This window comes from Danio rerio, chromosome 5 (genome assembly GCF_049306965.1).
Source record: "Danio rerio strain Tuebingen ecotype United States chromosome 5, GRCz12tu, whole genome shotgun sequence".
Classification (NCBI taxonomy): Eukaryota; Metazoa; Chordata; class Actinopteri; order Cypriniformes; family Danionidae; genus Danio; species Danio rerio.
The window spans coordinates 63,820,624-63,832,633 of NC_133180.1; the positions used below are offsets into that span (position 1 = coordinate 63,820,624).

General features: G+C 32.8%; 1 protein-coding gene across 5 annotated transcripts in view; it reads left to right on the forward strand.

Annotated features, from left to right (window-relative positions):
• pou2f3 (POU class 2 homeobox 3) overlaps window positions 1–12,010 on the forward strand; it is a 57,273-nt gene that overhangs the window by 16,229 nt on the left and 29,034 nt on the right. For all 5 annotated transcript variants that reach the window (XM_005171993.6, NM_001045255.2, NM_001199683.1 and 2 more), the window contains 3 exon segments: window positions 3,500–3,673; window positions 5,948–6,089; window positions 8,072–8,205. In XM_005171993.6, coding sequence (XP_005172050.1) covers window positions 3,500–3,673; window positions 5,948–6,089; window positions 8,072–8,205 — 450 coding nt within the window.

The window sequence follows — 12,010 nt, forward strand, 5'->3', positions numbered from 1 at the left end:
TAATTAAATAATTAAAAATCAAGGCTTGATCATATTTTATTTTGGTAAAATAAGCATAATCTAGATGCACTTGCTATCATATAAGCCACTTCTGATACCAAATGATCAACTAAAAGTCAAGTTATTATTTGTTGTTCCTAAAACTTGGATAGGTGGCAAGATTTTTGTCAGGTAGTTCATATCTACTAATGGTGTCCCTGGTGCTGTACATTTTAAATGTACTTTTTAACATCTTGTAGTGTTCTCTGAGGTAAAAAAAAAAAAAAAATCATTTAAATTGTGGAGTATTGAATTTGTGCATTAGATTGTAGGCTAGGAAGAAAGTGCTAACTGATATAATTGGCTAAACCCAAAGTTTAAAAACATACAGCCTACCTATGTAAACTTATGCATATGTTTCAAAGCCTACATCAATATACTGATTTATAGGTTAAAACACCTATACTACAGTCTTTACAACAGGCAAAGCAGACAGTATCTTCATTTGAATTTGCATATTAATCAAATAGGTAATATATGTGAATTTGAGCTTATTTCATGAGCATCAGGAAAGGACATTCTAAATAGCATGAATGTGGGTAGCATGAATGGAAATTTGACCTACTCCCTCTTATTATTCTTTTATGACTACATTACCTGCTTATAAATTACTTTAATCCCATTCTTAAAAGATCTCTTGCATGCCCTCATGGGATAGTAAAGTGTCCAAGTGATGCACAATTCAGAATGTTACCAGAAGTAATAGGTCATCTGCATACTTCTCACTTAGGTTTTTTTGAATACTTTGAATTGCTTTGCCACTCACCTCACATACTGTTTTTCATATAATATATGAAGTATGGGATTTTGGACACACCGAATGTTTTTCCACAGCCTGTTTTATATGTATATTTTTACTATAAGTAATCAAGTGGCTCATTCCAAAACCTGCTATTTATGCAGATATAAGCTTTTTGGAGACCATTTACACAATGTTCTCAACCAAAAGCTGGAATATATGTGCTTTGCCAGTTTGATTATGCAGCAACAGCATTTCAGGCATTAAAAACGTCTAAATTTGAAAGTGGAAGTTTTCTGAAAAACGGTGCCATAATCCTGTGTAAACACCCAAAATATAAATCTTTGAAAACAGCGACACCATGTTTTGTGCATAGTGCATGTTAGATTAGTAGACATGCACAGTATTTGTCGATTTTAAAAGCAATCAAAGATACACATCGGTTGCAGATAGTATTGTTGCTGGTCAAGATTTGGATACTTGCTTCTTCAGCAAAGTTTAGATTTACTTCATTTGTATTACAACAAAAAGGTCCATCATATACACACTACAAAACCTACATGTTGTCACTTCACTGTATGTACTTTTTACTATCAAGGTAACAGCTTCAAATATGGCCTGGCATATACATCAGCCACTTTCTTAGGTACACCTTACTAATATCAGGTTGAACCACCTTTTACCTTCAGAACTGCCTTAATCCTTTGTAGCATAGATTCAACAAGGAACTAGAAATATTCCTTAGAGATTTTGGTCCATATTGATATGATAGCATCACGAAGTTGCTGCAGATTTGTCGGCTGCACATCCATGATGCGAATCTCCTGTTCCACCACATCCCAAAGGTGCTCTATTGGATTGAGATCTGGTTACTGTGGAGGCCATTTGAGTACAGTGAACTCATTGTCATGTTCAAGAAACTAGTCTGAGATGATTCACACTTTATGACATTGAGCGTTATCTGCTGGAATTAGCCACTAGAAGTCAAATTCTGACCCAACCATCTGAATGTCATCGCAGAAATCGAGACTCATCAGACTAGACAACCTTTTCCAATCTTCCATTGTCCAATTTTGGCAAGCCTGTGCAAATTGTAGCCTCAGTTACCTGTTCTTAGCTGACAGGAGTGGCACCCGATGTGGTCTTCTGCTGCTGTAGGCCATCCACTTTAAGGTTGGACGTGTTGTGCATTCAGAGATGCTCTTCTGCATACCTTGGCAGTAATGAGTACTAAGAGTTACTAGAAGTGGTTATTTGAGTTACTGTGGGCCTTTTATCAGCTCAAACAAGTCTGGCCATTCTCCTCTGACCTCTGGCATCAACAAGGCATTTGCGGCCACAGAACTGCTGCTCAATGGATACTTTCTCTTTTTTCTGACTATTCTCTGTAAACTGCAGTAAATCATGCCATGTTCAAATGTCTTACCAGACTTTTTACAGTCTAATACTGGCAACACTGTAGTACCAGCTACTCACTGTAATGGTTTGGTATACAAGGCCTGATAGACAAGGTTACACTAATATAAGTTTAAAAACAAAAAAGGACCAAAAGAAAAAAAAATGACATTTATTTCAAATAATTCTAAAAAAAAATGCATTTCAAAAGAACACACACACACACATACTTATATTATAAAAAAAACAAACAAAAAACAAAATAAATAAAAAATAAAGTCGGCAAAACAGAACCCAAAGGATCCAATCTTTTTATTATTTACTTAATAATATTCAAGAAAACAAACATTTCAATTGTCGTTAGGAATTCACAGTTGGAAACACAGCTCTGAAAAATACTTAGCAACAAATTCACAACCTGGGACCTGAGAGTAAAAGTTTTCGAATACCTGTGATGATTCCTGTGCATGTTAGCTACCTAGCTGAGGAGATTGGAATTTAATGGTTTTTATGTGTTTACAATCTGCTTATTTGACAAAAAGACTGTTCATTATGGAAATAAGCAATATCTAGTGAATAAAAATAGTTAAATGAAAGTAATGTAAAAAGTTATATGAGGAGGGACTAACTAGCTAACAATGTAGCCCTCAAGTACACAGTTCAAGACAACAACAATATAACTTAATACACAGACTTACAAACCCTCAAAAATATTTAAACACATTTTACTTACTCATTGTAGATTTTTGGATTATAACACCAGACTCTGCATTTGAACTGCTAAACAGAGAATGGAGCACTCAGAAGTAAACAAATCAAACACCTGGCTCCCTTAATAGGCCAACATATTTTGAAAGCTTTTTTTCACAATTTTGTGTTTAGAATAAGAGAGACATCCTGTGTATGTGTGTGTCAAGGTCTAAATCATTGTTTTCTGCATTAAGATAAATGCACTATTCTATATATAGCACCATAAACAATCAGAGTAGATGGGACTGTAATGAATGAAAAGTAATTTACCATTTATTATCACAGTTACTACCTATAATGGCTACAGAGAGTAAATCACTGTAATTTATTCTTTAAACTACACAATTTCATACAAATCCTGCTCGTTTTACAGTAAAATGGTGTTTCCTGTTATTACAGCAAAACACTGGCTATTTTACAGTTATTTACTGCATAATCTACAGTAAGGGCTAACAGTGTATATGGCATTTTGATTTCTCATTGCATATCCCCTTGAAGAATTAGAAAATAAATTTATAAAAAAGGAAACATTAAACAATGAAAACAATAAACTTTTCGTTTTTGTGTTCCCATAAGGCAATGGGCAGGTCAGGTCTCGCTGGTTCCTCTATGGATGGACATCTGGACATGTCTCACTTACAGGTGCCTAAACATGTGGGATCGCCACAAGATGAGCCCAATGACCTGGAGGAGCTGGAGCAGTTCGCTAAAGCCTTTAAACAGAGACGCATTAAACTAGGCTTTACTCAGGTGACATTTTACACCCGCTTTTAAAATGTTTTCTTTCAGTGTTTTAAACCATTAATCACATTTTGATCATCTTTAAAAAATATATGTGTTATGAAGAAGGGGTGGCTCAGTGGTTAGCACTGTCGCCTTACAGCAAAAAGGTTGCAGGTTTGAGTCCAGGCTGGGTCAGTTGGCATTTCTGTGCGGTTTGCATGTTCTCCCCACGTTCGCGTGGGTTTCTTCTGGGTGCTCCGGTTTCCCCCACAGTCCAAAGACATTTGGTACAGGTGAATTGAATAAACTAAATTGCCCGTATATGTGTGTGTGAATGAGTGTCTATGGATGTTTCCCAGTGCTGTGTTGCAGCTGAAAGAGCATCCGCTGTGTAAAACCAGCCTGATCTCACGAGAAAACGTAAGTATTTTACGAATTAGCCAGTTTAGTGGCTAATTCATATGAATTCGTACGATTTCAGTCGTACGAAATTATACGATTTTAAAAAGGAGGCGTGGCACCTAACCCCACCCCTAACCCCAACCGTCATTGGGGGATAAGCAAATCGTACTAAATTGTACGAATTAGATCGTACGAATTCATACGAATTAGCCACTAAATGAAAAAGTTACGAATTGCCGTGAGATTGTGTTGGTAAAACATATGCTGGATAAGTTGCCGGTTCATTCCTCTGTGGTATCCTCTGAAGAATAAGTAGACTAAGCCAAATAGTGGATTCCACATTCTGAATACATCTGAATTCAATTTAAAACAGAAAACAGGATGCAAAATTGTGGTTCAGATTTGAATGTAGGAAGTACAGCTAAATGGAACTGAGTTGATTGAGGAGGGGGGTCATTATTCACTTTTAACCTTTGGGACAAAAAAAGAATGCATTTAAATAGATATTGTGTCTTGCTACTGTATTTAAAACATTGATAACAACTGATTAATTTTGTGTGATTTTTTATGGTTTTTTTAAATTCATATTATATTGCCTTTTTTATTTTTTGTTGGTTTGGTTTAATTAAAAAAATATTTTTTATGACTTTACATATCTAAACAAAAAGGTTGACTATTATCCTTTTTCTTTTTTTTTTTTAAAAATATACATACTAATAACTCAAGACTTGGACCCTATATGTGATCGCTGTAATCAAGCACCCGCAGACTTAATACATATGTTTTGGGTTTGTCCATCAATCATTTCATTTTGGTTAGATACACATTGAACCATGTCCTCTTATTGCACTTTTTGGACTTTCTCTGAGTATAGCAGGATTATTGAGTTGTACTACAAACATCCTTGCATTTTTGACACTGTTACCAAGATGGTGTATTCTTTTATTATGGAAACAACGATTTCTCCTGAGTTTTGACATCTAGTTTGTGAGATGCAATGAACTTTATCCATTTGGAAAAAATCAGGTTTACAATAAACGGCAATACATGTGCTTTTTTTTTGAAACATGAGACCCATTTAGAATAATCTTTTCTAAGGATGTCAGTATCTCTACAAACTGTCAATCTAAATTTTAGGGCATTTCAATTGCAAAGCAAATGTAATTAAATACCTGAGCATTCATGTTTGTAATATTGGGTTATCAAGGGAGATATGTATTCTGTACAGGTATTATTTTTATTTTTATTGATTTATTATATATTTTTATTTTATTATTATTATCATCATTATTATTATTATTATTATTATTATTATTATTATTATTATTATTTCTTCTTTTCTCTCTTGAACAAATGTAATTTAATCTTGTTTGGAGGGGTAGGGGTGTAAATAATATTTGTTTAAATTCCTCTGTAAGATTACTTTGTTATATCTGAAAAAGTCTAATAAACAGATAAAAAACAAAATTCAAAAAAACATTTTAACTCCCTTGTGACCACCTGTGCGTTTTCAAACCCTAGTTCAAAAACCCCATGTTATTTATGATTTATTCTCATGAATAAAATCACCCTGTATTTATGTGTTTATATTGAATACATTTACGCATATTGACAATTGTGTGCTTGGTATTTTATACATATCAGAAAAATAAATAAGCATACTTATTTACAAAATATAATGTAGGCTACTGCTAAAATTGTATCTATATTGTTTATCATGTTTGGGGACTTTCATTCTTATCATTTTTATAGAAAACTTATAAGTTAAATTTCCCCCCTTTTCAGTGGTCTTTTCCATTTCAAATTTAAACCGACAAGGAACCATTTTATGTATCTTGCACAATGCTTTTGTTAAGCTCATCCAGTTCCCATCCTAACTCTTGTGTGATGTGTCCGCAGGGTGATGTGGGTCTGGCCATGGGAAAGCTGTATGGAAATGACTTCAGTCAGACTACCATCTCACGCTTTGAAGCTCTCAATCTAAGCTTCAAAAACATGTGCAAGCTCAAGCCTTTACTGGAAAAGTGGCTAAGTGACGCAGGTAAATGTGCTGCTGCCCTCTGGTGGACACAGCTAACTCTGGTTTTTATGAGAGGGGTCTGGATGCAGACCTGCAGTGCAACCTGAGCTGCATCCAATGCTTTTTAATATGCTCACCTAACCGCACCCTAACCCTACCCGTCACAGTGACGTCACTCAATCCATTGAGTGCATGTGTCTGACATTGCATCACTGAGTGATGCAATTTCAGCTTGCTTCATAAAGGCTGCATCAAGATACTTTTGGTTTTTATCACCTAAACGTGAAAGTCCATTGTTCGATGTGATCAGTTACAAAGGAACTAGTTAGTATAATTAAATTACTTTTCAGGAGAAAGAGTAAAGTAAGATTACTTTTCATTCATGTTGACATGTACTTGCAAAGTTTCTTAGAGTCAGTTAAATGTCTGTTGAAGAAGCATATCAACAGATATTAAGTACAGCCTACCAATACTCAAATCCACCATCAAAATAAAGTGTTACAACTGCACTTGCTTAAGAAACAATGAAATATTTAACAAATGTTATACCACAGTATGCGGTATATTTGATATATAGTCATTAATTTTAAGCTTATTGTGCCTCAATGAATACAGTTATCAATAATTTTAGTGTTTTATTTAAAAAAAATATTAATAAATAGCTAAAAGGTCCTGGAAAAGGATTCTATTATCTATGCTTTGAGACTCTGAATTTTTTGGATTTAATCAAGTACTTAAATTACTTATTGAATTACTAGTTACTTTTCACATAAAGTACTTAGAAAAGTAATTTAACCCTGTAGAGCCGCACATGTCATATTTGATACAAAAGTTTCTAAGTCCTATAAAATATTAACCTGAATCTTTGGCTTGCAAACCTGTTGCATATAATTTGATACCTGTATTTTGCCCTCTTGTGGATTTTCATGATGCTGCAGGCAGTGAAAGGCTTTTTTTGCCTTTTAAAAGTGGCTGCTCTCATTGAATTACTTGCAGGCCTTTTGGATGGAAACTATTTGCTAATTTAAAATTGTTTTAGTAAGAATAACATTTTTTTTTACTAATTTTATTAAATAAAGGTTTTCTTGACAGAAATAATGCATTACTTGTGCTCTATTCCTAAAAAAATCATGTCACTTTTTGTAATGTAATTTATATCATACCTACTACAAGGCAAACACAGTATTTGGATGATTTAATTATTCTAATTAGTGACTGAATTGCCATCCTAAAAATGCATTGTGGGTATTTTACAACAATTGCACCTTATAAAAGGTCAAGCTTCAGTGTGTCTTTTTATTTTAGAAGGCATGACCCTGATAATTTTACAACATGGAGAAACCTGATATAAATAAAAACACTTCTCCAGCAATAGTTTCTCTCTTTTGTGTACTGTGCAAGTGTAAAGTGAATCCTTGCCTGACCAAGGACTGAAACTGCTATTACGCCCACCTCAAAGTAAAATATTACAAGTCTATAAAGTATTTATTGTTAAAAAAAAAAAAAAAAGGAAAAAAAAATGCCTGAAATGTTTTCTGTTGTCAAAATGTAAAAGGGCAAAAATAAAAAATTTTTTGTAATTAAAATTAACATTGTTACGATCAAAAAGTTGCATAAACGCCTGATGTGTCAAATGCTAAACAAAATAAATATGAAAAAAATCAGGTCTTACAGACTTCAATACAACCCTAATGATGTAATCAGTAACAAATTACTTTTTTGAAGTAACTTAATCAACACTGGTTCCTTCATAACTACTTGCTCTCTACTTGTTCCAAACCTGTTTGAGTTGAACATTAAACAAGATATTCTGAAGAATGTCTTCAGTAGCCATTGACATCTACAATGGGAAAATAAATATTATGAAAGTCAATAGCTCCAGACTTCTAACACTCTTCAAAATGTGTTCTTTGGTGTTTAACAACAACAACAACAAAAAAGAAACTCAGTCAGTTTTTTGGTGAACTTTTTCTTTAAATACATTAATTTTTACTTTTCCTCAGAGAATTCACCGTCTGACACCATGACCAACACCACTACTTTACCACCCCTCATGGAGGGATATGGAAGGAAGAGAAAAAAGAGAACAAGCATCGAAACGAACATCAAGCTCACGCTTGAGAAACGCTTTCTAGATGTGAGTTTACCATTTTTGCTTAATTTCCAGGGCTTCAAATCCTCATTTATAGCATGTAAAATATAAAAGGAGAGAGACATTCTTGCTGTTAGTATCTGTTTGCTTTGTTTTACCAAATTAAACTTTTTTGATTTTAAATGGATTGCTTGAGAACGTGATTAAAACTTTTAGGTTTCAAATCCATCTTTTCGAAAGAGTCAATACGTTTATATTGTTGATATTACATTAATACACCATAATCAAATGTTTGATAAAATCAAACATTATAATCAAGTTAATATTAATATATAACATTTTGTTTTCTTTCTTAATTTTAAATTAGTTATTAGATATTTATTTATTTATTTAAAGACCTCTGAAAAGGGAAATAACCTCTATTAGCTTATTTAGCAGGATCATTCACCCAAAAATTTAAATTCTTTCAACATTTACTCAAACATTGCTTGTTTTCAAACCTTTAGAAGCTTCTTTCTTCTGTTAAATGCAAAAGAAGGTGTTTGAAACCTGTAAACATTAACTTCCATTGTAAGTTTTCTACTGTGTAAGTCAATAGTTACAGGCTTTCGGATATGTCTTCAAAATATCTTCTTTTGTGTTCAACAAAGGAAAGAAAGTCAACCCAGTTTGGAAAAAGTGAAGGTTTACTTTTTGGAAGTGAATTTTCCTTTTAATATCTGTGATATCTTAATGAAACTTGAAGTGTCCTGGAATATTCTTGGAAAATGATAAAGAGTGTGAACTTGTTTTTTATTAGCAAGAAGAATGATTAAAGTGTTTATCAGCTTCACTGATTACACTGTTTGCTCGTTCACTGTGGCCATTCTTTCTTAGTTTTTTGCCAGTAAATTCGTCAGCAAAGTTTTCAGCAAAAAAAAAAAAAAAAAAAAAAAAAAAAGGTCTACTATGAGATCACAGGCACAATATTTAGCTTCAAAGAGTTCAGTAGATGGTTCATCTTCCAAATTTACAGAATGGCAGACTCTTTCAATATATTTGCTCCATTTCACAAAGCCCTTGCGTTGTCCATATGGTAAAGGATTAGGAACCTCTGTTCTGTTGATTTGTCCTATCTTGTCAGATTGTTCTACCTCTCATTCAAAAAGTAGTTAGCTCATTTTGATGACGCAATATGCTGCCTATCAGATTTTGATACCAGGGTAATTTTTAATGTGTAGTGTGAAATGAAGCTGTAATATCACCCTAACCTACCTAATCCCAAGCCACATCCTCAGAACCATCCAAAAACAGTATTGGTAGCATAATCTGATATGTAGGATCAAATGTCAGGACACTATCAATTCAAAAGCAGATAGAATTGTTCAGACTTTATTGAAAACTTCATTTTTTCAGTGGATTATCTTTCACAGATGAATTGTTTACCCAATGAATACTAATGTGTTAGCAAAATAAACTGAGAATTTTGATTTTACATGGATTTTAAAAAGTATCCAAGACTAAAATGAATGACTTCCCCACTTCTAATCTGTTGGTCAAAATTTAGGGAGGCATCTACTTTTAGAAGACTCCTAGATTTTCCATAGAAGGCTTAATAAAGGTGTGTTTAAATTTACACATTATGAATTAGACTAGCTTTATCTACCAAAGGACCAAATACATTAGTTTTCCTCAAAATTAAGCATTAGGAATTTAAAGACATCCAAGATCTAATGTCATCTAGACATGCAAACAAATTTCTGAGATATTTTGTGTCTTATTTTTTTAAAGGTAGATATGTTTGTGCATCATCTGCATAAAGATGAGACAACACATAATGTGTTATTATGTCGTACTGCTCATATAAAACTTGCACCCTGTCAACATGACAAGGAAGAGAAATCATTTGTTTGGGTGCACAAAAGTGTTCCTGGTGCTTTATATGATGATTACATACAGTATGATAAACCACTGAAGTCATATGAAATGTTTTTACAATGTTTTTGGTTTCTTTTTTGGACTCTGACAATATTAAAAAAATAAATAATTCTGTTTAGGGTTAGAGAGCTCTCAGAATTCTGCTAAAATATCTTCATTTGTTTTCTGAATTCACCCTGAAAGGTATCAGGGTACTAACCCTTCAACAGAACATGTTTTCTCAATTTTTGCAGCCAATAGTCACACCATTCTCTGAAAAAAACTTCTTCTGCACACACACACACACACACACACACACACACACACACACACACACACACACACACACACACACACACACACACACACACACACACAAAATTCACCTGTACTGCACATCTTTGGACTGTGTGGGGAAACAGGAGCAACCAGAGGAAACACACACAAACACGTGGAAAGCATGTAAACTCCAAACAGAAATGACAACTGACCCAGCCAGGACTCGAACCAGCAATCTTTTTGCTGTGAGGTGACAGTCCTAAAGACCGAGCCGCCATGCCTTGAATATGTCATAATTTTAATCTTTATATATATATATTTTTTTTTTTTCAGTGATATTTCACAGCAGTGTTGTTTTAAATTGTAATAGTTTTATTTATATATTAATGGTGAACAGGAGAAGCTTCTTTTCAAAAGTATAAAAATATAAGATCATTCCAAAATTTTGACCAATTGTATATTTGTTGTAATTAGGATTAACTAAGGTTAATAAATGCTTTAGAAGTATTTTCTTGTTAGTTTATGTCAACTAAAGAACAGTAATTATGTGACAGCAAAAGACTGGAATAATTAGGAAAAAAAACTATTTATAATATATTAAAAACAATGATCACATTATTATTTTAATGATATTTCACAGCATTTATGTATTAAATTGTTATAGTTTTAATTGTTTTTTTATTTGAGTCTTAGTGAACAGAAGAAACTCTTTTTAAAAGCATAAAAATATAAGATTAGTTTGGTGTCTTGGTGACATATACGTCGGTCGCAAATAAGTTGGCAGTTCATTCTGCTAAGGCGACCCCGGATTAATAAAGGAACTACGCCAAGAAGAAAATTAATAAATAAATGATAAGATTAGTCCATATTTTTGACGTGACATAGTATATATATATATATATATATATATATATATATATATATATATATATATATATATATATATATATATATATATATATAGTTGAAGTCAGAATTATTAGTCCCCCTGAATTATTCACCCCCTGTTTATTTTTTTCCCCCAATTTCTGTGTAATGGAAAAGATTTTTTTCAACACATTTTTAAACATAATAGTTTAAATAAATCATTTCTAATACCTGATCTATTTTATTTTTGCCATGATTACAGTAAATAATACTTAACTAAATATTTTTCAAGACACTTCTACAGCTTAAAGGGAAATTTAAACGCTTAACTAGGTTAAGTTAGGTTAACTAGGCAGGTTAGGGTAATTAGGCAAGTTATTGCATCATGATGGTTTGTTCTGTAGACTATCAAAAAAGAAATAACTTAAAGGGGCTAATATTTTTTCCTTAAAATTGTGTTTAAAAATTAAAAACTGCTTTTATTCTAGCCAAAATAAAACAAATAGGACTTTCTCCAGAAGAAAAAAATATTATCAGACCTACTGTGAAAATTTCTTTGCCCTGTTAAACATCATTTGGGAAATATTTAAAAAAAAGAAAAAAAATTAAAAGGGGGGCTAATAATTCTGACTTCAACTGTATGCAGTTGAAAGGGAATCAAAATATTCTCTGCCATTACTGTGAAACACCTTTTCATTATTTCTGTCTATGCTTATATTTTATATATAATAGTATAATTTTGCAGTACTTGCCATGTGCTTTAAGATTCTGGAGACTACTACATTACATGTGGAAAACAGTAAGATAG